The 27,478-nt window shown below is 38.6% G+C and overlaps 1 protein-coding gene across 1 annotated transcript in view; it reads right to left on the reverse strand.

Annotated features, from left to right (window-relative positions):
• Positions 1-3,725: 3,725 nt before the first annotated feature.
• MYBPC1 (myosin binding protein C1) overlaps positions 3,726-27,478 on the reverse strand; it is a 51,839-nt gene continuing 28,086 nt past the window's right edge. Inside the window, exons 19-30 of the mRNA XM_068944701.1 lie at positions 27,105-27,293; positions 25,566-25,700; positions 20,511-20,678; positions 19,901-19,989; positions 18,362-18,557; positions 17,536-17,675; positions 15,197-15,356; positions 13,412-13,548; positions 12,483-12,669; positions 7,878-7,936; positions 6,513-6,552; positions 3,726-4,440 (exon numbers count right to left, since the gene is read on the reverse strand). Coding sequence (XP_068800802.1) covers positions 6,532-6,552; positions 7,878-7,936; positions 12,483-12,669; positions 13,412-13,548; positions 15,197-15,356; positions 17,536-17,675; positions 18,362-18,557; positions 19,901-19,989; positions 20,511-20,678; positions 25,566-25,700; positions 27,105-27,293 — 1,481 coding nt within the window. The 3' untranslated portion in view covers positions 3,726-4,440; positions 6,513-6,531. The remainder of the gene's footprint in view (positions 4,441-6,512; positions 6,553-7,877; positions 7,937-12,482; positions 12,670-13,411; positions 13,549-15,196; positions 15,357-17,535; positions 17,676-18,361; positions 18,558-19,900; positions 19,990-20,510; positions 20,679-25,565; positions 25,701-27,104; positions 27,294-27,478) is intronic.

Below are 27,478 nucleotides of genomic sequence, written 5' to 3' on the forward strand. Positions count from 1 at the left end.
AATATGATAAAGGAAAATTCAATGACAGCCGCTTAGAGAAAGGCAAAAGGGAAATGTGACAGTTACTTAGATTCAAAACCAGCCAGAATTGGGAAAAACACCCAAACCATTGGAATCACTGGGTTTGGAAAAAGGTAAAATGTTGTTTCCTGAATTCAGTCTAAATGAGTGTTGTCCATGAACATGATGGTATTGATATTTATGGAGAGAGAGCACAAGCTCTTCATGATGCCAAGAGAAAAAAGTGAATTTTTTGTCTTTGTAAGAGTTACAAGCAAGACACTAGTGCCTTCATGTTCTTAATTAGAAACTTAAGCAATTAAGGCAGAAAAAAAGAAGGAAAACAGCCTGGGAAAGTAAGAGGAAAATGAAAGTGGTGTAGAAAGTGAGGGCTAAATAAGTAAAGGAAGAAATGGCTTTACTGTTGAATTTGTCATTGAGTTAGGGAAGTTTTGTTTGTTTATTTGTTTTTGAAAAGTATTCAGCAACAAAGCATAGCATAGGAGAACCTAAAACTAGAAGTCCAGTGTGCTTCAGATATTCAGCACTTCCTCAGTATTCAGGATTAACTTTTGCTTCCACATGCTTTTTGCTTCAGCAAAGCAGCAGCTTCACTTGTCAGTCAAAGCAGGCCATGAAAACCAAGTGACAGTAAGTACACTGTGCTTAAAATAGAATGCCTTTTGCTCCAGAATCTCAAAATGCAACAGAAAACACTTATAAAGTCTCCCTTCACAGTGCTCCAAAAAAGGTGGCAATATTATACTTCTTTTTTTTAAACGAAGGAACACGGGAAGCTTAAAGAAACACAATTTTTAATGGATTATTTTTTAGCATTTCTGATTTTCAATACAGACCTCCTTATAAACAGCATATCCAGATTTAAACCTCCTTTTAACAGGTTTGCCTGTGTTTTTCTCCTCCCCTTTATACATTTGTGAGGTAAAAACGGGCTGACACTGGCTGTGGTTTTTCAAAGGGATTGTATGGCTGCAGTGCCCTTTATCAAGCCCCATATACACTGATCTGAGGCTGGATCAGTAACATTTGTGCACCAAACGCCCTTCTATGGGCAAAGAGAACAAGGTAAAAGAAAACATTTTCATCTGACTTTAAAAAAAAAAAAACACCTAACCCTTTTTTTTTTTTTTTCCCTCCTGTGTGTGTGTTTGTTCGGATCTGCCTTCTTGTTCCAGGTAATAACTTTCTGAAGACCTTGACCTGTTTCAGTCAAACTGAGCACCAAGGCAGAGGTTTCAAAAATACTAAGTTCCTACCAGGTTTGTAAAAGTGGGCAGGCAAGAGACTCCTGCTGATGATACTGTTGAAGGACAGATGAACTATATAGCCTGAATCCTTATTCGCTCGTGGAGACTGTACATAAAGGTCAGATAAAATGAACAATACAACTAACTGAAAACCAAACCAGTTTCACATCATATTGCATGTCACGGAATGTAACCATAAGCCATATAAGCACTGCTAGTTTCACTTTTGGAGCTTTTATGTTTTGCTTTTACGTTTTATCACATGACTGGTTTTATTTGCAGTTCTGGTTCATTCCTAGGTCTCTGAGCTTTAGTAATTTCTTTGAAATTCTGCTTGAGCCTGTTTTGGAGCAATTTTGTCTTGGGAGCGTTGGGCCATATATTTTACAGCACGATGTTCTGCGGCTGCTTCTATTCTCCCTGGATTGTTTTGCCTAAAGTTTTTGTTACTTGCAGTATGTCTCTATCCTCCCAAGACAGTATTAACCTCAGATTTCATTAGCGTTCTCTTAACTGAGTTTTGGTCACTGCGTTTAATCTGTTGAACATCATCCCTGGAGAATCCCCCTAGGCAACTCATCATAAATCAAAACTTTATCTTTCGTTATTCTCTAAAGTTCTTCAACCTTTTGAGATCTTGAAATTCCTTTCCTATCCCATCCAATCCTCTCCTGCACTCATAGAGTATATCCTGTCGTTCCTCTCAAAGTAATTTTCATTCAGTTTTGAGCCCAGAGGCTTGGCTGGTCTGGGTAGTTATTGTGAGTATGAATTTATAGCACACTAATGCCCATTCGCCTAAATTCCACCCACGACCCGTACCTAGTACTTCCTATTGGCAATATGCATCCAGAGCCTAAGGGACAGCCAATGGCAAAGCAACTGAGGTGGGATTAAGGACATCTGAATATGAAGCTTAGTGTTCAGGCAGTGAAAAGTAGCTTAGTTAAGCTTGTCTTTTAACGCTATTGGCATCTGGTAGAAATTAGAGTAGCTAATTCTGTCTGCAGAAAGCCTATAGAAGCTGAGATTTATGCTGGCCACCAGGTTATTATATATGATAGCTTAAGGCTGAGGCAGTAGGTATGTAAGCTTGCAGCTGTAAATGTACTTGCACACAAAGCATCGATGGCTATAAACATCCTCTTTGGCTTACTGAAAAGCACAAACTCATGATAATTAAAGACTATGGTGCTAACCGTAATATGTCTCAACCAAGTGATATTATTTAAATGAGGGCCATGTGCTTAAAGCTGCATGGCATAAATTCAAACTGACCTTCCCTCCCAGCCTTGCAGGCTTAATGAAAGACAAAGGAAGACTTGATTCATTGGTGAGATACAGAATAAAGAACAATAATCATTTATTCCATTTTCCTTTTCTTGGAGGTGTTGCATGCTTTCATGTGTAGTTGTGTGTGGAAAAGAGAAAGAATTGATTTTGGCAGGAGCACGGTACAATGCAGGTTAGGGGGTTCCAGGATCACTGGGAATGGAGAGTTCCTTGCACAGAAGGCAGCACAGAAGAAATCACAAAGATAAGGAGAGGAGAAAGAAAAAGGATTTCACAGCAAGTAAGACTGACAGAACAAAGCAAGAAAAGGCAATCAAATCCCCAAACGGGAATAAGAATTGGTAATCCAAATGCAAAAACACCAGATCGGCAATAGTTTTTCATAATAACACATTCTTTTATTATTCCATAATTGCTAGTTGCTAGATGTTTGAAAATGCACTGAGTTGAAAATAACCATCTTGCAATGACTTTGATACTGATCTTAGTAGCCCATTATCTGAATATACCATAATTGAAGACAGTAGCTAGTCAGTAAGCTCACAACCTATCCTACCTATACATTTGCACTGAGAACTGGTAAATAAATGACAGGAGGGCAAAGAATTGGCAACCTAGTCAAATTATATGTGAACCCCTATCTCACATGCTTGAGACTTTGCTGGAGACTTAGAGGCAATTACCACCACTCCTGAAATATTACTAATACGCAGTTCTGTAGGAGGTTAATAATCCTAGAGCTGGAAGATTAATGCAACCACTTTACCTTATCTAAGACTTTTTCGCCTTACACAATAACAATAAACTCACTAGGGGTAGAGTCTGAGTCACTTGTCTGCTATGACACCTACAAGAGCTCAGTGAATTGCTGAGGAAGGGAGCTGATTCCCTGACGATGAAAGCTGTCACTGTTGATATTTGTAATATTTTAAATATTGAAAATATATTGATATAAAATTGCATGTATTGGATAGCTTTTTTCTCTGTTCACATTCTATGTCATGCCTCTTAAAATGTAAGCCCACTGGATCAGGTGACTGCTGATACTGTGTCCCACTCAGTACAGTGGGCTCAAGTTCCTGCCTCACAGTATGTGGAAAGCAAATAAGAAATGTGGTAAAATGAGACAGAACAATGACTAAAAAATAGTGAACAATAACTTGATAGATCTTAAACACTTCATATTTATTGTACATTAAATAAAACAATTACTGTTCAATTGAGAGATTTATGGGAGGAATTTAGGAAATCAAAACTTCTAAAGGAAGATGTGTTCAGCTAAAATGATCTTGAAGTGCATGTGTATTAATTACGTATAGTAAAACCCTATTCTGTTAAACAATTCTCAGATGAATAAGATATGTTATCAAAGAGGTATGTATTCCAAAGGTCTTATTGCACGACTACTGGTTAATCCGTATGCTTTCAGTCTGAGAAAGATATGCTTTGTACCACTGAGTACAAACTCCGACTGCCTCCTCATGTTTATTACACAGCTTCTCCTCTTTCCTCGTTAAAAAACAAAACACAATATCAAACAGAAAATAAAGCTGAACATTACAAAATGTGTGTTGTTTTCAGTTCATTTCAACCCCAAAGCAATCCATGCGTATTCTTTCTTTTCAGTAAGCGCAGGTAGGGAAAACAAAACAACAAATAAGAAACAAAAAAAGAAAATTCCCCAGCCACACGTTTGTTCTGCCATTGCAAGAACTAAAATGCTGTAATTCTGGCTACCGCTTTCGAACGCAGTGGCAGGAAGTGCTGTGGACAGACTCTCACTTCCCCTCTGTTTTTTCTGGCTGTACTTCACGCATATATGAATCAATGATATGCGGAGGCACTCCATCCATTAATAGTTTGAAGAGCGAAAGCCCACCTACAAACAAGGAGCAAAACAATTTTCAAGTTGAAGGTCCCCGAAGCGATAGGCTGGTACCATTATTTTCCTGGCTTAAGTGACAGCTTTAGTCAGTCCCTTTTCCTCTACTTCATTTAGAGATGGGATAAAATTCATCTCCGTTCAAAAGATGTTTTCCAGCACAAAAATTAACCATCATTGAATCTTTACTCTGTGGAGGACTTATACTGGTCTCTTGCCCAGGGCAAGTTTCGTTTCTGGAAAGTCATTGTCTGTCATTTATCTCACCCCATGCAATAGACTATAAGCTTCACTGCAAGTAACCCTCTGATGTCCGTAAGGAGTGTAGTTGAAGATGGAATTCAGCCCAGAAAGAAGAATGTAGAAAACACCTGACACCAAGGGATAAAGATGAATTGTGGAGAGCATGCAGAGACATTCAAATTGTGCTAGTGTTGGGTTTTATAATAGTTTGTAGATATTTAGCAAAATATTTATCCCATTGCTTGAAATTTACAGCTGGGATGACCTATGTAGAAGAATAATATGGAAAAAGTCAGGATTTTAGATACAGGTGCCTAAATTTAGACTCCAGAGAGAACTGATGAAAGTCAAAGCTTTCTTCTCCTGGGGAAGGTTTGAAACGAAGAACAATTTTCAATTCATTTTTGAGTAAGAAGTAGATAGCATGAATCACCTTGGATCCAGGTGCTTTACTCTGTGAAATCTCTTGCCTGTCGCTGTGGGGCTGCCACACGAACCCATGGGAGGGATTTACCCCACACTTGGTTCCAGCTGCTGGCATGTTCATTAGCTGCAGCAAATGAACGTTCGTGCGCACAAGCCCCCCAAAAGTTTCCTCCAGCCTGGACAAAACTTTGCTTCCTATCTCTGTGAAAAGGAAATTCTTCACTTTGCAGTTTTATGATTGGTGTCAGTATTCACAGAGCAGGTATCAGAAGTAACATTCGCTGTTACTGCCCCCAACAGTATTTGTGTCTAGTGTCTCACACACCAGTGGGGGCCGCCCACATCCCACTGACATACAATTAGTAACTTAAGACAAATAATCCAATTCAGAGCTGAAATTTCTTGCCATTGAAAAAAATGTCCTAGAAACCTGTAGAAGAAATACATTAGTATTTCTGTTAATGTCACTGAAATCAGCTGGCACTTGGAAGGAACAGTGGGAAAAAGAGAAATATTTTGCTAAAAACATTAGCAGTTGTCCTTTCTCAAAGGGAGAGGTGGCGTATGCGGTAAGAAAGCTGCATACCATTACTATTCCTCTTAAAAGTCTGCATGATTATTCCGTCCTGCAAGTTGCAAACCATCCACTAATAACTGCACTTACCTTCTCCGCCTTTTCCGGAGCACACCAAACGTTTTAAAGCAAAAGTACCTTTTGAAGATGAATATATTACTGTCTTCAGCTAAATGCAGCTGAGCTGATATTGACATACAGCCATTATACTGATTACAGATTTAAGGAATTTATAACCTTCATTAACACAAGGATCATCCAGTTAAAGTGCTATTAGTTACTAGGGATTATAAGTAACTGTGCTATCTCATGTAACACTGTTGTTTCAGAACTGTTTGTTCCCAACTTCAGGTGGATGCACAATGCAGACCAAAAAAAAAATGCATGCTTTTTAGCATTCTTTTCAACTCATGAAGTGCAAATTGTGATAAAATCATTCATTTTTTAAAGGAAATTAAGTGTTGAATAAACATTTCATTTATGTAGAGGTATATTCCTATATGCAAATAACTGTCTGTAAATGCAGAATGCTCTTTCATTACTTGCATTTTACTCATACTAGTTAATAGTCTTAACCCATGCTATGTTAAATTCCACTGAAGCATGTGCACTGTTAGAAAGTAACAGGATGTGCTACTAACAAGGATATGGTAACAAGCAATTATTATAAAGATCTGGCTTTAATATGCATTAAAACTATCATGCTACTCATTTCAAAAAACATTTTCATTAAGTAATATAATGAAAATCATGCCATACTAGGCAGACTTTGTATGACAGGAAAACAGACATAAGCTTCATATGCAAGAACCATATGAAAGCTTACCTTAGATGACAATATACATTCAAAAATCCTTACTGTGTAACTAAGGGAGAGAGAGAAAGAGAAGTAACCATTGAATCACAAACACAAAAGTGGAGAGAAAATGTTGAGTGAAATTATGCTTACAATTATGCCAAGATGATGTTTTAATCCTTAGTCATGTAAAATATGTGGGAATAAAAGCATATGAGGAGTAAAAGGTAGGGATCCAGTTCCACTTCAAAATTATCAGTAATATGTAAAAGCTATATTAATATGTTCAAGTAACTGTAACTCCTGTAATTAGTCTAGAGTATTGATTGGAACCAAATTATGCACCTGACAAAGTTTCCAAACGTAGCTTCGAAAGAAGCTAACACATATATATATATAGTGTTTTCCACCATGGGAAAAAAAGCACACACACACAACACTGAAACATATATATATATGTCGAAACTCTATAAGGCAAAATAATCAAGTACAGATGAATTACATAGCTGTGCACTAAAATATATACTTGGTCACACATCCACATTTACATTACTTGAAGCATGCCATGTACTCTACAGGAGCCCTTTAATTAAGCAATTTGACTCTATAGAACATACATACATAAATATATATATATATATATATATATATACACACATATAAAAGCACTTGGTAACAATTGTAGCCATTTAGGAAAAGTACCTTAATACTTCAAATAATAGAGGAACATTATCTAGGCTAACATGTTTTTAGTTTTGAAATAGTTCATTTTGATGCATAAAATACTGGAGACAAGTTTCTGGGCATCTCTGTCATTTTAAAACTGCTCTGTCAATATTCTGGATTTGGGCAATGTTAAAAGCAAAGTTTCCACTGATTTCAGCTGGATCAAGATTTTATCCTTAGATTTGGTAGTGTAAGTGCAGGCATGGATTAACATTTTGAGCACTAATTAGTAATCAAAGACTAATCTATAATAAGCAATGCTTTTTAAGAACAGCAAATGACTTTATGATACTTCTGTTCTTTCAGTAATTCTAACTTAGAGCTAGCTTTTGAGATGCAAATTTCTATCTCCTGAAAGGCTTAAGTATTCTGGTCAAAGGCAGTAACAGTTATTAAATAAATTCCTTTTATGTACCGGTGGTTCTACGCCCAGCGACATAGCAGAAATATGTCTGAACATTTTGCAACTCTGACATTAAATTCCTTTATTCTTGATTAGTTTGGCCTTCTTTGCTCATGTGACATAGACATTGTATGCCATGAGCCACTAGCTAGTTTAATCTAAAAAAGCAAGTAAATACACACTTTGCATGCAGAAAACACATTTTCATGTGAAAAGAGAGGAAGGGGATGAAATGGAAAGTCCAGCGGAGTATGCTTATTATAAACCTGGTTATTCCCCGCCAAGAAGAATGGTTCTCCTGGGTTAATTACTCCGTGATATATCACTGCAGAATTAGAATATTTATAGTGGTATTTATTCTCATTTGAAATTGTTCTCAGTTGATTTTAACACCTTACTTTTCAGCATTTATCATATAGCATCTTTGCTAGCATCAGCCTATCAGAGTGATCACCAGCCTTGATTTCACTCTTCGGGTGAACATTCTCCAAAAACCCTTGTTTGTTCCATGATAACGAAAGCATGCTGCTTAATCGGTTTCTTTTCATTGATCTCAGTGAAGCTAATAAGGAGTCATTTCCTTATTGTTTGTAGTGAGAGATTTACAGCCATATGTAGGAATCTACCTCAACAAACTTAAAAAATATGTATTTGTTATTTTCCTTAGTAAGATGAATATGAAGAGTATGAGATACTGTGTATGTGTCATTGTTCAAGCTCATGTGAGGAGGAGTTACTCTTTTCGCTAAAATGTATTAGAAATTGCAGCATGATATTTTTCAGCACACATTTTTTTTAAAAATTGTACATACAATTGTACTGAGCAGGATGTAACTGCCATTTTTAAGTTCACTCAGCAAAACTGAAAATAGAAGAATGAAGTACTCTCTATCTGAAGTAACATTAGCGAATGCAAAAAAAATTTTTTGAGGATAAAATAAGGATTTAAAAATGAACCGTTTGTTCTTGTTCTCATAATTGTCATTAAGACCTTTCCAGAAATGAGACTCAAATTTAGTAACAGGTAGGGGTTTTAAATTGGCACCTAAAATACTGTAAGCAAATGGCTAGGCCAAGTAGAAGAGTGTAGCACAGTGAGAGCATTCATGGCCTGAGTATTCATAGCTCCTCAGTTGTTCAAACACTGTGTAAAATCCCAAATCCTAGACTGCTCTCTCAGTAATTCTGTGATATTTCTAGGACTGTGTATATATATGTACATGATAAACTTGCGATCTTCAACAGTTCAGAAAGAGGCGGATAAAAGCAATTCTAGCCAGCTTAAGGAAAACTCACTTACTGCGATATATACCTTTGCATAGCTCAGAGCTGTTTAGCATAATTTACTATCGAAAGATCTATAATAACCGCACTGCAGGTGAGATGTTCACCAGGTATGCAGCATAGCCTCGAGCCTGTTGGCCTTATTCAGGCAACATTCAACTGGATGCCAGTATTACAAATTCAGACCCTGATTGTTCCTTGCTGAAGTAAAGGTGTACCAGTTTAAATCTATACATATAAATACACACACATGCACACACACACACTGCAGTCCATTTCCAGCGAGTCAGAAATCCATCACTCTTTGCTCTGTGTCACTGTGACGTGCAGTCAACCAAACATCCCTCCTAAATGAGCAAACAGGCTCGGAAAGTTGAGAGAATGATAGTACAACAATTAAGTAGACAGAAGGGTGAAATAAGGTCTATATTATGTTTTTACGTTCCGGTGGCCTAATACTTGTTTGCCTTTGTCTGTATCACACAGCAAGCCCGGTTTGCCCAGCTACAGCTGCTGTCTTCCTTGAATTCATCAAACTGCCAGTCATTTGAAGACTGTCAGCACTGAACCCTTACAACAGCTGTCTACAGATTGCTAGTCTGAGCATTCTCCAAAAAGACGACGAAAGTGATGGTTAAATCTGCCAGGATGCAGAAAGGAGTCCCAAGGAGGGCAACGACTCCCAGCCCAAAACCCTGGGGAGGGAAGCAGGACTCACAAATCAAGTAGGCTTAACGTGACGGTTAATTTGGGACTGGATTTGGAAACTAATGGTTAACTAAGAGAGGTAGGACTTAAGTCAATGAAGCAGCATGTCACATAGCTAAGGGGAGAGGAGCAACATGCAGCCCAGGTGAGATACTGGCTAACAGACAGTATTTTTTGAGGGCTTCTTCCAGATGTCATGCAAAACCAGGATATTGTAGGATCAAATGCTCTGAGCAAGATGTCTGTGACATAGTATTTAGAGTCTATTCCAATTTTTCAATTGATCTTTTAAAGTTTAGACACTACTTTCTTCTAGGGGAAAAAAAAAGGTATTTATGAGGCTGGAAATGTCCATGCTACATACAACTTGCCATTGGTGGTTGTGGGAGGTTTTGCTTAAAGGTGGGGAAGGATGGACTCAATGTTGCTTACAGGGAGTAACTCTTACATCCTCATTCTCACTGTAGCAAAGACTGTCTGCAACCCCAGGACATGGTGCCAGAGCAATTGAGACTATATGACATGCTGCAACCAGCTGACAGCATAAATAATACAGCCCTCAGGACACGATGCAAAACCCATGTGTCTATCCAAGATTTCCTGTGGGACCAATGATGGGGGGATACTACTGACTTAAAATCACAGACTCACAGAAACCTGGCAGGTCATTTAGTGCATTCCTTAACCTTAGCAATAAACTGTACCATTGTCATTCGTCTAACCTGCCTTTGAAAGTGCTTGGTAGCAGAGGCTCTCAACTGCTGCAGGGAATCTGTTCTAGTGCTTCACTGTCCTTACTGCTGTCTACCCTAAATGCTTGTTGCCATGTTGCTTGTTACACTTTTTTTTTATCAGATAGCCATTGTGGAAAGAATCAGCTGTGTACGGGAAAGGCTTGGCAGTCTGTGGAGGTATTGGATTGTGCTCTCTGTTTCAGACCACTACTCAGAAAACTGGACTTACAAAAGTTAAATAAACATATGGCAGCAAAAATTCTCAAGGAGGTCCTCTCAAATGTACCTAATAACTGCTTTAGTGAACAGAACTATAAGTTTTTTTTTCTAATAATTGACTGGAAAAGGATCTAAGCATTTCCAGCGTGTTTCAATTACCAGTATAAAAGTCTGCAGTAGTAAGAAATTGATTTCTAAACTCATCTCTCAAGACCTATAGCATAGAACAGCCTCCGCTATTGACAAGTGATTTCTTGGAAAGGGAACCTGAATGAAGACATGACCCTTGTATCATGCTTCAAAAATAGCAAACTATAATTTATCCTATCTGCAGCGATAAAAAGTTCCAAGAGCAGCATAAGCATCCCTTTTTCACAACAACTGAAAAGGGAATTACTGAAGAACAATCCGTAACCTTGGGCAACATCTGGACTCAGTGAGAACTGAGTGTAAGTACGGGTGCGGACTTTAGTGCTTGGGGATTTAGGAAGTTTAATGAAATAGCAAACTAATTTGGTCTTTTGGCATACAGAATAAATGAAGCACCTGTCGCAGGTGATGAAGTTTTCTGTTAGGCTGTAAAATAGAAAGTTTGCCTGGGATTAAGGAAAAGATTCATAGTTTTGAGACAAGGGCGTCACTTTTTAAACACAGGATCTTAAAAATAAATCATGCCAATTAAGAACTATGATATTATGCATACTTCATGAGTTGTATGTACAAGTTTATAGACCAAACATTTGTTGTAGTGTTTCCTTGCCAGCAGATTTGAGTTGTGGGACAAGATACGTGAGTAACTGTGGAAAATGCAAGCTGTAATCTAAAACAAACATAACACAATTCATAAAGATATTAAACATATTGGTTTTCATTATAGATGAGCATGATGGTGGTAATATAATGAGATCCACATTCAGGTAGCCTGAATTCCATATAAATTCCTGAGTTAGACACTTCCTATTGGTTGGCTTTAGGCAGCCTGCCTTACTTAAAACCTCAAAATCGTTTTTCAGAAACACTCAGCTTTTTCCATAATCAAGGCAAACAGCTTTTGGTGGAAGTTAGTCCAGCTAAATATGACCCCGTCTTTTACGAGGAAGCAGTTTTCTGAAAAATATTCTCTTTAGATTATTCATTAGTATTTCAATCCAAAGCCTACTGCCATTCATGATGTCCCCGGCAATGCTAAACTACTTGGAATTCATAAACTATACCTATTAATAAGAATAAAGATAAGTTTTCAGCTGTAAAAGTCTGACTTCTTTTTCCTCTTTTCCTGTATTTGCAAAATCCATAATTTTGAATACTCTGCGCTAAAGCAAATACAGCGACTTCAACAACCAGCTTGTGTCCTTGGGAATCGTACTACTTTTTGCCACGTTTTTGCTAACAAACTACACTAAGAGGATTTTCTTGGAGGCAAACGTTTGTTTTGTTTGATACACCATTTTAAGGCAGACAAAATCTGCTTTAAACTAATCTTTCTTTCTTTTTGCTTTCTTCTCTCCTTCTTCCCTTTCCATTTCCTTGGGACGTCTCCTAGCCAAGATGATTTTTTTTAATGTTGTCCCAAAGACATGTGCTCCAAGACTGAGTCTTACTAGAGTTTGTGGTATAGTTATATATATAACTAGAGTTAAGTGGTATAGCTTTAAGAGTTATAGCCTGTTATTGATTCACTTGTGAAAAGCCCTTGCAATCAATGAATGTTTGAATTGGGGAGTGGGAAGAGGGTATAGCATTGCCCTCAAAGAGATAAAGCTACTAATATAGTTTATTTTATCCCAACCAAGTTATTCTTTTCATCTGGGAAAGTTTTTAAAAGAGTTTTTTGAACCTCCCTTTGCATTTACCTTTCATACTTTTGACTCCTACTTAGGTGGAATTCAGAAAAACAGTGCATTTGCAATGATTTAAAACACTTACCTTTTACTTCCAGTTTGCAGTCAACTTCTGCCTCTCCGAGTTCATTGACTGCTCGGCAGGTATAAGTGCCTCCATCATATGGACTGGGTTTGCGGATCTCCAAGGTGCAGACACCTTGGTTACTGAACATTCGATATCTTGGGTCATTCATTATAATAATTTTGTTTTTCATCCAGGTTATTTTGGGCTGTGGTAAAAACAAAACCAAAACCACATGCACAGGTCTATGAACTGAAATATTTTTTATCTTTTTGTGATATTCTGCTAAAGTTGAATAACTCTCCAAGTTAATCAATAAAGCGTGTTTTTAAAACAATTTGCACACAGAATGGTCAGAAACTGTGGAGGTGAACACGTTCTTAAAAGAAACACTCTGAGTTCTCATTTTGCTAGGTTGGTTCATTTTTTCACAGTGGAAAATGGATCACAGAGACACAGCTCACAAGAAACCGGAAGATGTTTTGCACAATGGTCCAAGAACCTACATGGTCCCCATGTGTTTTTGCAATGCACTATCTTAAACAATAATTAGATTTTCATAAAATAATTATGGTTTTATTTTAGCCACAACCTTTACTGATATGTTAACCATACAGCTGGACCCAGTATAGCCCAGTCATTTGCTGAGGTCCTATCCTCTCACTGGGTTATCTGTGGATTTAATAACTATTACAATACCTATAGCAGAACTAGGTAAAGTAGAGGCAGAAGGAGATCTGTCTGGCAGTACAGCAAATCAATGGCAGAACGAGGAAGAATGCTTAAAGGACTTGTTCCAGACCTTTTCTGTATTCTTTAGAGCCTATACCACATTTTTTCCTTCAGCCTGGCTTGTCAACGAGAGGAATGATAAAAATGGTATTAAAATTTTTCTTGTCAGATTAAATTCTCTGGGCATTTAATTGATTCTGTTAGGAGATATGCTGTACCTTGGGGTTGCCCCGAACACTGCAGTTCAAAGTAGCGTTGTAACCAGCTACGGCAAACGTGTTAATTAAAGGCTGAGTAAACAGTGGTCGTTCGCTGAAATCAAAGTCTTCGTAAACTGGATATTTGTAGACTTTGCCTATGAAATGAAAATACAACATTTTAGAGCAGTGTTACAGTGTAGCTAAATATTTTGGCACCTTAGAAAGATACAAAGAGCCTGAGTCTGTTCTGATCTGCAGTGCTTTATGTACCAGCATAACCGGTAATAGCATTTGTGCACTTCCTCTGCACAGCTATCATTAAAGGTTTTTGCCTCACTGAAACCTGATCCAAACTCTCATACTGATTCCAGTGCAACTGGGGCCTGATACTTGCCCTCATGGTGGCGAGGAGGGAATAAGAGTGACGAAAGCAAGTTCCTAAAGCCCGTCTTTTGTTCACAATCCCTGTTTTCTAATAGAAAAGCAGCTTTCTTTTTAATAGTGGAAGTCGGTTCTAGTACCAGTACCTTCAGTTCTTCAGCCTTTTATGTGGATGCTCATTTTCTGATGATCACAAGAGGCATTTTCTATGGCCAATACACGCTGCAGGAATTGTCATCTATGTCCCTGAACTTAGGCTGATTGTCTTCACACTACGGTGTCTGGATGTAGAGCTAGGCAGACTTTGTCTCAAACAGCTTGCTGGTGCAAAGTGCTAATTTATCAAAATCTCTTGGTTTCAAAGCATGTTTGATGAAACAGAGATCATGTCCAATTGTCTGCCAGCTTATCAAGTGGGTTGTGTGGGAATATGGGCTTTTTCTAAGGCTATGGGTCAGGGACACTCTTGCAATGTTAAATGTTTCCAGACTGGAGACCCTAGGGCTACCTTGCTACCCACTGTGGAGACAGGAACCTGAAAATCCCTGGAACTCCAGCATTAACTAGGAAGTGGCTTCACGTCCAAGTTCCACCCCAAGACCTCGAGAATTTCATTTCAGGCTTGCCTGGTTCCCCATCACATGTCAGGGAGCCTGGAATACGTTTCTTTATCTGTTCATCCCAGGGCTTCTAGATTTTGTGCTCTGCGGAAGGAGATCCCTGTCTGTGTGGGTTGTACACGTTGTCTGTCCTCCACATCATGGCAATGATATATTCCTTTCTTTCAGACAAATTGAGGTGGTCTGATTTTCTTGCTTTAAACAACCTGTTTGTAGAATTTCCCTTCCATAAAATGGCAATGAATGTTTTGTTTGTTTGTTTCGAGTGCCATTGCACCCTTAAACTTTCTGAACTGTCCAGACTTCTGATACAGCAGAGATTCTAAATTTGTCCTGCTCCACCTGTGGATGGTGCTCAGCGGGGATTAAAGTTACCTCTTGGACCCTGCCCTGAAATGGACTAGAGGCACTTGCACCCTTGATACTGGGTGTCCACTGGGAGGCAGTGACCTACCACTTCTAACTGAACAGCTTCTTAACTCCTCTTCCAGCTCTTGTCAACTTAGATCTGCCAGTGGTGACAAGAGTATGCCATCCAAAATCATCGAAAGTGACAGAACCTGAGAAAAATGTCCCATCCTTGAAAAAAAATTATGGACCAGGTGGACAAGCCAAAAATGTAGTGTCCTAACATGAAATATCCTAATAAGGATGAAATAATGACTTATTAGCTGTTAGTTGCACCTGATCTTGGGGTTAAGAACGTATGTGAATGTTTGTAGGCATGGCCTTTAGTTCTCATCACTCTCCATACTCTGAAAACACCCCTTCCCTCTGGATAAGGAATTGATAATTAGCTAACCATCTTTTGCAATCAAAGCACTCTCTTTGGTCATTGTTGCATCCTCGCTGAGGCCGCACATGTTTTCAGCAAAGATCCGGAAGTAGTACTCATTTCCTATGACAAGTTCATTAATGGTGGCGCTGGTGCGGTGGTAGTGCTCAATTACTGTGAACCATTCCTGAAATTACACAAGCACAGAGACTAAGCCTCCCGGCAGCGCACAGCATATCTCAGCCATTAACTGCTTGGAAGGATCAACAAGCCTGTGGGAGTAAGAGATTTTTTTTTAAGGGTGTGTTAATGATTACTAGCATAGTGAAGCTAACCATAATGAATTGTTCCATCTGAAGTGGGTGATAGTATCACACACGGTTCACCACTGAGCACTGCAAGCTGAATGCAAAGTGAACCCTACTGATTTGTTGCACTCTGTTGGCTGGGAGGGATCTTTCCAGGACATCCAATGTTATAAAGGCTGCATTGTGCAAGGCAAGGTAGGCTCCCTCATTCGGACTCCGCTCTGCTGGCAGAGAGAGTATCGCTGCAGATGACAAGAAAACTGCAGACTGGGGGGGAAAAAACACATCCCTTTACAGTCCAGATGATTCCTCCAGATTGAAAGCTAAATCTAAAGGCTGAGATGGGGAGGTGGGTTTTAGAGCCTCAGCCTGCTGCAATAACAGACAGCTCAAGTGGAGAACCATATAAAAGTTATCCAGAGATCTTTGCCTGGAAGGAGGCAAGTAGAGAAGAGTCATATCAGCTCTTATGTGATTACAATTCCAGAAATTCTTTGCAAATAGAAGGTGCTATGAGCTTGCAATAAGCAACTCCGGAAATTTGGGGCAGTGCATATTACACAGTGATCAAAGCAATTAGAAGACAGGAACAGTCAATCTCTTGTCCTCTCTCTAAACAAATTATTGTGGATGTGACCTCACCATCTCAGAATTCCTCTAATTTCGGCATTGCACACATCTCTTGCAAAGGCCTAAGTGTTTAAGCATATCCTGTTTCAGGCACCTAACTGTGTAACACTTGCAAGAATCATAGTTAGATGAAAGGCATCTCTTTAAACGGGGCATGTGGATTCTATCCTAGTACACAATACCTAAATAGTAAACAGAGATAAAAGAGATTAATGTAAAAGAGATAAAATACAGTTAATGTAAAAAACAATGCAATTGCAACGTTTTTGCTTTTCTTTACTCTGCCCTACCTAGTTTTCTTGATCTTCTAAAGATGTACCTTCTAAAGATGCACCTCTGTTGAGTGTCCTATGCCACAGTTTGCACTGATTTTTTTTTATTTTAACAGCTGCGTTATTTTAGATTTCCCAGAAATATGGATAATCATATTCAGAAATGCACTGCCACTCCATAGAACCTGGGGTGTTTTGTTTTTTTCTCTGGGGAACTGTTGTTAAGGAGCTGTCTTTTGGGACCCCGACCTTCTGTAGATCAGCTGTGCCAGAACCTCAAAATTCCACACTAGAAAATATAGGAAAACTGTGTCATGAGTGACCCACGACGCTTTGGACCCTAGACAATGCTGTTGTTGCTTTCTCCTTAAAACAGTAACTTAGAGACAGGGGACATCATTCTTATGGTCACTGTACAGAGACCATCTCATATTACAGCCTGAAGAGGAAGGAAAAATGAAAAATGGGAAGGAAAATAGAGGCACAAGAGGAATGAACTGATCAGACCGTGGAGCAGAACAACATATTAAGGTATTTTGGGGGCAAAAACATTCTCTTAGGTTCCCAAAATAATATCCTAGATGTCTAGTGTTCACATTTGTAGCATTAAATGTAAGAATCTAACTACCGTCTTTTAAGGAAGTATAAAATTGATGTTTATTTAATGAAAATAATGAACAACTTTATATCATACTTTCCATTTGTAAATCTCAAAGCATTTTATAAATTACGTGTGTATCATTATCCCCATGTGTAGTAAGGAGTGGCATTACAACTTACACAATGCAACATTACAGGGCTAAAAGTGATAGCACTGCATTTTGATTCTAGTAGCAACCTGCTGCCTTCAAAATTAATATTTTTGGTTTTTATTCTCTGTATTGAGAGAAAAAAAAAAAAAGAGAAAGACTTCCCCCAAGCCCACCTGTCCTTTCCCTTTTAGTCCTCCTCTTCTGCATAATCTGAAAACATTTTGATTCCTATATTTTAGATACAATAAACAGGGGATTTTTAAAATGTGCTTTGCAGATTTTCCAAACATTGACCGCTCAATGCTTTATCCATCTACACAACTATAAGCAAATAAGGTTTTCTGTATTTAAAAGGAAGTAGTTCATGAGTACATCAGCCTTTTAAAAAGCTACTTATTACTTACCATACTCTTCTTGTCTGCTTTTTGAATAGTGTACCCAGTAATGGGAGCATTGCCATCATCTTTTGGAGGCTTCCACGATAAATTTACATTCTCTCCCCAGACGTCCTCAATCATTACCACCTCTGGTGGGCCTGGGCGATCTGTAATGAAAATATGGCAGCTGACATCTTCCACTGTGTTTGCTTTCTCTCCCAACGTCAAAAGAATGCCAAGATTGCAAAATAAAACTTTTAAAAGTTAGGGCATGCCAGAATTATGAAAAACTTAACTTGACCAATTTGGAGATATGAACTATAATATGGTCTTTAATTGCATAAGGATGTGATACTTTAGGACAGTTGCAAGCAGTTGAAAATGTGTTCTTAAAACAGGACGTGTCCATCATTTCATAGGCAGTGTGTAAGTTTTGCACATTGTGTAAAGAAATAGATTGGCAGAAAAGTAAATGAGTTTCTTGTCTTTCTTGCCTTCTTTCATGTTCTTTCAACACTTAGGATTTCTTCCACATTACATTAGTGAGGACCTTACTACCATTTCTGGCTATGGATACCACTCAAGAGGAAAAAGCTTCCGTACTGGATAAAAAAAGAACATGAAAAGCAAAACAATGAAGTATTGAAAGACACTAGCATTTTCTGTTAAGCACACGCCATTGTTTAGGGAGGTTTACTTAGAAACCACAAATCTTTAGCCAAGTAATCTGATGTGGAGAGTTATCGGTGTAGAGAAAGGTGTTCTCTCTGGGATACCTCTGTTTTCCCATAGCCTTGAAAAGGCTGGAGTAGGCTTCTCTGGCATGCATTTATTTTAGTTTTTCAAAACATACCAACAATTTGGATATCTATTGTAGCTTTGTCCTCCAGGTTCTCTACTTTCACTGTCATGTCATATTTTCCAGAATGGCTCCTTTCTGCCTTTCGGATAAAGATGATAGTGTCATTTTCAGTGTTGCGGATGTTGATTTGGTTCTTGTCTATTGGAGCACCATTTTTCTTCCATGATACTTTCGCCCTTGGTTTTCCCTGTAAGAAGTCAGAAAACAATTGATGTATGATTTTAGAAGCAATATTGATGTTAGCCTCAAAAGGGAAGTCAAAACCATCCTGAAAGAAACAGTGAGAATTCTATTAAAATCATGCACCATTTGAGAGGCAATCCCATCAATTCACCCGAAATGCAGCATCTTTTTAAAAAGCAGACTGAAAATATTTGCAAATTCAGGCTCAGATTGGACAAACTATTTCCAATTTCCTAAAAGAAGAGGAAGAAAAAACAGAAAATGTGCACCAAAATGTTTCAGCCTCTAGGAGCGCCTGCGTTCTCTACACCGCCAGTAAAAGAAGAGGGCACCTAAGTAGTGGACTGGACCTCCAGGGATCCCTACTGCTCTTCTTTCGTTGGGAAAGCACTTGGAATGGTTGTTAGGCAGACCACATCGATACAGTCCGGGGTGAGATGCCTACATTTTTTGGTAGGGCAGTGCCCATTTAGGCACTTAAATGAGACGAGAGTGAATTCCACTTGCATTACTGGGGGATTTGTGCTCCTCTGGAGGCAAGCAATTTACAAGTGCCATCCAAAGAGGTTACCACCTCACCCCTTTTTTGAGTGCCTTAGCTTAGAGAATAACCACAGAATATTGTTTTAACTTCTTAGGAGCAGGGTATCTTTCTGTGTATTGTTGAACAGGCTTTTATTAAGCTTTTATTAGCCTTGTAGAAGTCAGATTTTGCCCAGTATTTTTACGTGTGCAGAGAAGACTTAGAAATGAATTCAGTTTTAATTCTTGTCTTCAGAAGAATAAGGACCCTGAAGGTAAAGAGGAACTCACTCCTTTAAAAGGTACGGGAATGAAGGTTAACACACCGCCGTGGGAAATCTGTGCTGTGTCCTTGGAAGTAGTGATACCGTAGTTGTGATCTCAAGGATTTTAAAGTTGCTATGTTTCTGTGGGAGACAATGAAACTCTGCCCAGTCTGCACCTCCCCTTTCCTGGCTCAAGACAAGGCAATGATTAAATGTTACAATCCCACCCTTGACACCGTATCTAATTACTGCCAGGGTAACCTCTTCGTGTCATGCTAGTGATTATCTCATCTGCGACGTCCGCTGGGAGGATTTATAAGCGTCCTGTGGATGACAGATAATGAATCAGTCTGTGTGTGCTAGTTACCCAATTAATTAATTTCCTTAACATCATGTCTTTTGGAAGTCAAAGAAAAAGCTTTCAGATACGTATGTATAGCTGTGTGCTTCCATGCCCATTTAAATTAACTTACTGGTCCACCAGAGTTGCATGAAAGGAAGCTTAAAAGTGGCAATATAGGAAAAATAAATATTTTCTAGCTATATTTTTAGTTCTTACCTGGAAAGGAATAACAAGATTCACAGTTTCTCCAACTCTTCGAGTATAGGTTTGTTTTAAGTGTCTTGGTAGACGAATCTTGGGAGGTTCTAAAAAAAGAAGAAAGCTTGCATTTGACGTTTATCTTCTTTTGTAAGTGGGGCAATACTGGTGCTGATCATTATTAGTATGAAAATGTGTGGTCTACGGTTCCTAGAAGTGACTAGTGAGTGAGGCATCTTAAATATTCCTGGGTCCCACAATGTTGCAGTTAGCCCACTGTCAGTGTGTGTAACCCTAAATGCCATGGGGATAAGAAGGGGTGAAAATCTTAGCTCTATTTTAAAAATGGAAAATCAAGTTCTAGTGCTGCAGACAAAAAAGCCTTTCAAAGCCTGAGCAGAGATGAAAAAATTCAGACTTCAGAACGTGAGAGATGAAGACTCAGAAATGAAAGAAATAAAAAGAATCCCAACTATTTTTAAAGATAGTTTCATGATTTCTAGGCACTGCAAAATGACTTTGTATGGCCGTATCATGTGATTAGCTAGCAGGCATTAGCCTTAAAAAGGCAAAACTAAGCATGGAAGCAGAGTATCTTGGTGTGTGAGCGTAAGCAAGAGGCTCTTACCTATCACTTCCTTGACTAAAATAGGCTGTGGGTGGTAGCGAGGCTCACTTGCACCAGCAGCATTTACAGCTTTTACTCTCACAAGGATTTTTGAGCCAGTCGGCAGGCCATTGATAGTGAACTTCGTTTTGTCTGTCAGCTCTGGGTTAGCCACGATCCATTCATCCGCTAGTTTAGGGAAAAGAAGATGGGAGGGAGAAGCAAAGGAACGGGGAATTATAAATATAACCATTGCACCAATGAGGAAAATCACTGAATGGTAATAGATTGAATATACACTCTCGAATACATCTATTTTGTTGTCTAATTAAGGTACAACATGACATTGATTCACTTTAACTATACATAGGAAATATGCTTCTACCAGTAGTGGATTCCTGCCAATTATATATTTATCTTTAGATAAATAATGTTTTTAGAATGTGGCTACTTTTTAATTTTAAATGAGAGAAATATGATTAGCCTTTAAAGTCAGCTGATAAAAAACAAGGTGGGTGGAGGTGGCATAGAGTAGATTTCCAAAAGCAGTCAGCATTGCTTTAACAGCTTCCTTGGAAAGAAACAGGTTTTAGAATTAATTTCAATAATATCACAATTAGGCCAGTGCTGAGTCCCCTTGAAAATACCACTCAAAGTGCAGAGAAGAGAGAAGCACAGAATATTTACAAATTGCACTGACAGGTCATCTCTCCAGGTGCTTTTAAAAAAGGAAAGCTGTATCATAAATATTCACATAATTACAGCCTTCTCAGTTTTTTTTTATGCTACCATTAGGCAGTTGCATATAATCCATAGAGTCATCATAACAGTACAGACTTTCAGAAAAGCTCCAATTACAAATGCTACTTTCTTTCCCATCCTGTCCACCCAGCATAGATCACTTTAATGCTGCTGGCACCTTGACGTTTGGAGCTGGATTTATGCAGTGGCAAGTCAGTCAGCATCAATGTCTTCCACGTCTTATAAAAACAGCGTTACAATATTAACATAACAGACAAGAGCACTATTGTAAGCTAGAGCACCCTGGAGACTTAGTGCACAGTACTGTGGTACATTTTCATGAGTGTATGTCTTTACAAATTAAGTTCTCTTTAAAGCTGCTTCTTTCGGTTTCTAACACAAGTGGATTGCGGTCAATGACTTAGTTTCCTGAATCCTCCCCCACACCCCTTACATGTAATGCAGCAAATTCTGTAGATCAGTGCCCCTAGAATTCAATCATACCCTCAGAAAGCTATCTTTACTTTTATTAAGAGAATTTTTCTTTCATTAAGGAAGTTTTATATCCTTTGTTGAATACTGTACCTTCCGGGTTATAAGGTGGCTCCACCAATTCATCACACAGATCTGTCGACATACCTTTTGAGAATCCATCATTTAGATTAATCAGAGACACCCACTTTCACACAGATGGAGCATTTTGTCAGGGGTTAGCATGTCCTGTTAGTAAGTTTGCAATGATTGATGCTGGGCTTTAAAGATTTAGAGGACCTGTATTTAGGGAGTCTGCAGGGAGGAAAGAGGCAGGAAGGGGACGTCTAGATCAAAGAGATGTTATGCATGATGCTGACAGGAAAGCTAAAAGACAAAGCAAGAGGAGATGGTTTTGTTTTGTTTTGTTTTGTTTTGTTTTGTTTTGTTTTGTTTTGCCTGATCAATCGCAGTCCTGGAAAGATGAAAAGAAAGACTAAAGGAGCATTTGGAAGACAGAGAAATGAGGCAAAAATGATGGTGAGAGAAAATGTAAGAGGAGAAGAAAACACATCATAAAGGGAAGAAGAAACGCAGAGAAGAATTTTGAGCAAGAGAGACAGAATAAGAGAAGGCTTGAAAAAAATCGAGGAGACAGAGAACTAGAATACATTTAGCTAAAGGTAACAGAGAAAGAAAATTAAATAAGGCAGAAACCATGAATAAGAGTAGGCACGATGTAATCACAAAAGCTTTATTTCTTGTCAAAGTTATCACTGCCCTGGATTCCCTGGAATCCTGGACTCGGCAATTTTCAGAATAGGAAAAATCCTAGAATTTGTGTGTGTTCCTGGTTGGACACACTGGCAAAGATCTCAGCGAAAAAGACTCTGAACTGCCCATTTACTAGCTATGAAAACAAATCCTCTGCAGGTACAATGGCCCTTTGAAGGCAAATAAATATAATCGCCTAGGAAAAACTAGGGCTCATCAGATTACTCTTGAAATGTCACACAAGAACCAGTAGCGTACCAGCAGCGTACATTACCAAGAATTACTAAATTACTACTACTTCTCCACGGTCAACAAGGTTTGCTCTGCTCTGAATCACCACAGCAAGAGGCTCACACTAAACTTTGTAAACTGGCCATGGGAAAGGGAGTTCTATATTCGTACGAATATTTGTTTAGTCATCCCTATGTAATGCCAGTTTCAGATACTTATGACAAGACTCCAGTCTGTGGTATATTCTGTGATATACCCACAGAGCTGTCAGAGATGTTACTGTAGCTAAGGAAGTCCAAGAGCCCTGCATGTAGATCAAGTTATGAGATTCAGAATAAAGAGAAATAAACATTCTGGGGAAGCCCAACCAATGTTCATCATACATGACTCTTCTAAATTATATTTATATATGCTTTCTTCTTGCTATATCCAGCTTGTGATTTTTCCTAAAGATTGCTATGATAGAGAAGACTCAAAAAACCTCTGTAAAACTACCTCAGTAATGAAAATGAAAAAATGGTGAAGTAAAGACAAATGGGTTTATAGGCATAGAACTAAAAAGAAAAGAACAGCAGAATGAACACAGATAGTCATAAAAAGTACCTAGGGATTAAAAAGAATTATTAAACAGCACAGGAAAAATTAGTCTGAGGCAGAACAGGCACTAGAAAAAGTGAGAAAAGGAGGCACTGAGATATAGTAAGAACGAAAACAGAGAATGAACATGGAAGAAAGATCTGTAGGAAGTTGCATGTCTATTTTTATTGGCAATTTTCAGCTTGTTTCTTCCTAAACATTTTTCATAACATATATACATAACTAATGTTTATTGTGTATATATAGATGTATATGCATATATGAGAGGCATATATAGATATACGTAAACACTCAAAAAGGTATGTAAAATACATTGTACCCATTGTATTTTAACATTGTATTTTAATTGAGGTGGGTAACAATAAAATGACAGGCTTGACTGCCATTTTGTTGTATCTTCATATCTTTTAAACCTATCTGAAAAAAAAAAGTAAAGAATTTGTTCCATTCAACAGGTATACAATGATCTTTTGTCTGATAGACCTTAAAAGGTAGGCTTGGGAAATTTGTTCGAATAACATAGTTTGCATTATCATAAATATATTTCCCCTCTTCTCTTGTTGCCTTGTCTCATTTGGCAGTGAATCACATAGTTTAATGCCAATGGATTTGTGACTGCAATGTTGAAACTTTAAAAAAAAAACCAAAACCAAAACCAAATACTCTTATTTTTTCCCCTACCGTCCTACTAACTGCCGACAGGATAATATACAGTCCTCCTATTGTCAGTCCCCTCTATAGCCAGTACATAGCTATAGCTATGCAGTGGAAACAGGAAAATATATGTCACCTGTACTTGCTCTATATTAATCTGAGACTGCATGCTTACTCTTTCTGAGATGTTCCCGCAGCTCCCTCCCAATATACAAGGAAAACCCTTCCTACCATTCCAGCTGTGTCTGCCTTCAGGTAATCTTCTCCAGACCTCTGAGCTTCTTGCAGTCTGTTCCTGTTCTTTACAGATATTCAGCTCAATACTACAAGATGCTGAGTGCTCCTGAGAAAAGCCAGTGGTTCTTCTTCACTCCCTCTCCCAGTCACCCGAGTGAGAACTGAGGGCATACTGCCCCTGTGGTATCTGACCACTTTTGTGAACTATTGTTTTCCTGGATTGCCTGAATCTGGAACACGTGACAGCGTGAATCACAAGTTCTGTCCTCTATCTTGTGCCTCCAGGCTGTGGACTGCATTCATAAAAAGCTTTCATTGAAATAAATGCCCTGATGTAAAACATATCCAACCCACCACTTAGATTAACAATACTGCTAACATCAGCAGCTGACGGAGCCGAACAAAACTGCGTTCCGTTCATCCAAACACACAGTGTTTCTGGAGTCCCACTGATCAGTATTTGGCCACAGTGGCTGAATATGGCATATCCCACTTCAGCCTGTTTAGTACTCACCCAGGAGTTGCTGGATTTTATTTTTTGAAAACTGACTTCATCTGATGTCAAGTCAGAAGAAAATCTGTTGGGAAATACTAAGGTTCTACTGTTTGATTACCAAAGCCTCTGACTGTACAACATATGTTACATTTCTCTATGTCTTATTATTTTACTCTCATGAGTTCATGCTCTCTCTTATTTCTTTAACCTTCGTCACTTCTGTGTAGTTTTATGTCTGAGATGGATGTAGTTAAAGATCCTGTATCTAACTGCCCTGAAATGTTGAAGAAATTCAATATCCAGACATGAGCTTTGCAAGCTTGGATAATGTCTACAGCCAGCTATTGAGGAGGCTGTCTGTCCTCAGTATTGTGAACTGTCATTTGAAGTAGTTAGTCAGTAATACGACAAAGTAGGCATTACCACACTAAGGACCTCCTGTCCCTAAAAAAAAGCCAACCTGCACATAATTTGTATCACATTTATACTCATTTGTTATTTCCCCTCTATCCTTCTACCCATCTATCCACTCATCCATTTATCTATCCATCCATCCATTTACTCTCTTCAGTGTACTCTCTTCATTTGGCTCAAAGAAGAGGAAAGGTGATGAACACAGTACTTGGTACACTACGACAGATTATATGGGTTTTGTTTTGGAATTCAGATCAAATGTAAGATGGGTCAAAACTACAGTAACAGACGGCATCTGGAGTACAAGCTAAAGAGAAGCCTGAACAAGATCCTGCAGCTTGAGGATTTCGACTGGTTAACCTTTGCCTTAAAGCAAGAGCACTTGACACCCATAAAGAAAAAATGGAGAAAGTCTCACCTATTTTCACTACTAGTAATATACCACAGTTATTGTTACTTACTTCCTTCAAAGCAGTATTCTATAACATAGCCGTCTAAACCTGCTGCTCCAATGTGGTCCGGTGGCCTCCATTTCATTGTAACTGAGGTATCAGTTACTCCATCAACTGCCAGGAGAGTTGGCGGACTGGTAACAGCTAAAACAAGCAGGCAGTGGGGACAAGGTAGAAAACTGTATTACTATTAAAGGTTTGCATTTATGGTGTATTAAATTTAGCATCAGCAAACTGGTAGGGGGCAAGCTAAATCCTGCCTGCCTGACATTTCCATTCCTCCTGCCACTTCTTTCCCAACTAAGACAAACTGGGAGAAGCAGGTACTTCATCCAATACCTCAAAGCCTAACGCAGAGAGTCAGGCTCCTTCTGCTGCAGACTGAGAAGGACAAAGAGCAGTGAAAGCTACAGCAGAAAAGATCTGAGTAACATATCCTACAACGGCATATATTTTCTTGTGAGAGGAGAGCACACTGTAGCTATAAAGCCTGCTCCTTGGCATCATGGGGGAGCCTGTGAGCAAGGTGGAAACTCCCACCAGCCTACAGAAGAAGGCATCATTTCTTTACAGGGACCTGTGGTTGTGACAGTAGTTTGAAAAATCTGTTTCTTTATATGAAATGCCCCTCAGATGCTCCATTATTAGGCCAATCACAAGGCCCCCGAGTTGCTACAGTAATTTAAAGCACAAATAATAACAGGACCTGTAAAACAGGTCCCTTTGGGACCTAATGGCCTAGCTTAGACTGTCTAAAGAAGGATATTGTAAAATATATGGTCCCTTTCTGAAAAAAAACAACCCTATTTCAGTTAATGGGGGTGGGTGATTGAAGCACAGACTGCAATTAGGGTTTATTCAAATATATCTTATCATATGGTATGTGATATCAGGCAAATTCACTCAATTTTGACACAGTTTTCTATCTTTATAACAGATTGTATACTGGCTTTTTAAAATAGAAATGTGTGAATACGGGCACTTATTTTGAATGGCAAAGCATAAGTAGTGAAACTTCAAAAAAAGTCTCATTTTCATAACTTGCAGCATGAAAACAACGATCGTTAGACTTCTGGACATTCCTTCTGACCATTTTTGGCCCAAAGCCATTGCCTTACTGATCTTATAGCAGGAGAAAGACGCACAGAAGAACCAAGACTATAATCTATCATCTTTATCAGTTCTCTGAATTGCCAGTAGTTTGGCCCTGTTGACCCAGAAGGCCAACAGAAGGACTGATGATTCACAGAAACATCAATCTACTGATTACAGTCTAAAATGTATTGATCATGGTCTATCAGCCTCACCTATCGTATGTAAATGTGCTGTTTTTGTGCATCATTTTTCTGTCCATGACTGCTTGTTTCATGTTTATAAGAGACTACAAATCTTCAGAGATAGATATATAATTTATACAGCACCTAGTAGGGACAGGTCCAGGGTATTACAAGTGTAAGAAGAACTACAGTTATATACCTAAATGACAGTGATAATATATCAAAGAGAATTTTCTAAATGCATAGCTACTCTGTATTCTTGTTTACTTACCTAAAGGAACAAAGGCCTTTGAAGGCATACTTGGTTTGGAAATTCCTATTGCATTAACAGCAAATACACGGACCTCATAAGCAACACCTTCAATCATCTTCTTTGGCTCAAAAGTTGTTTCTTTACATAGTTCAAAATTCAGCCTCATCCACCTGGAGCTTTGTTTCTTTTTCCTTTCAATGAAATATCCTATTGACCAAAAGAAATGGTAGTATAGTAACTGGTGGCATAGGACTCAGTAAAGAGAGGTCTGTTTTTTGACTGGCCAAGAGCCCTTTTTCTGAATACGTCTTAATAACCTCTTCTAGCCTTAGAGTGGTTTAGGGCTTATTGTTTCATTCTTCCCATTGCAAACTGTTTGAAAGGCATCTGTT

This window comes from Struthio camelus, chromosome 1 (genome assembly GCF_040807025.1).
Source record: "Struthio camelus isolate bStrCam1 chromosome 1, bStrCam1.hap1, whole genome shotgun sequence".
Lineage (NCBI taxonomy): Eukaryota > Metazoa > Chordata > Aves > Struthioniformes > Struthionidae > Struthio > Struthio camelus.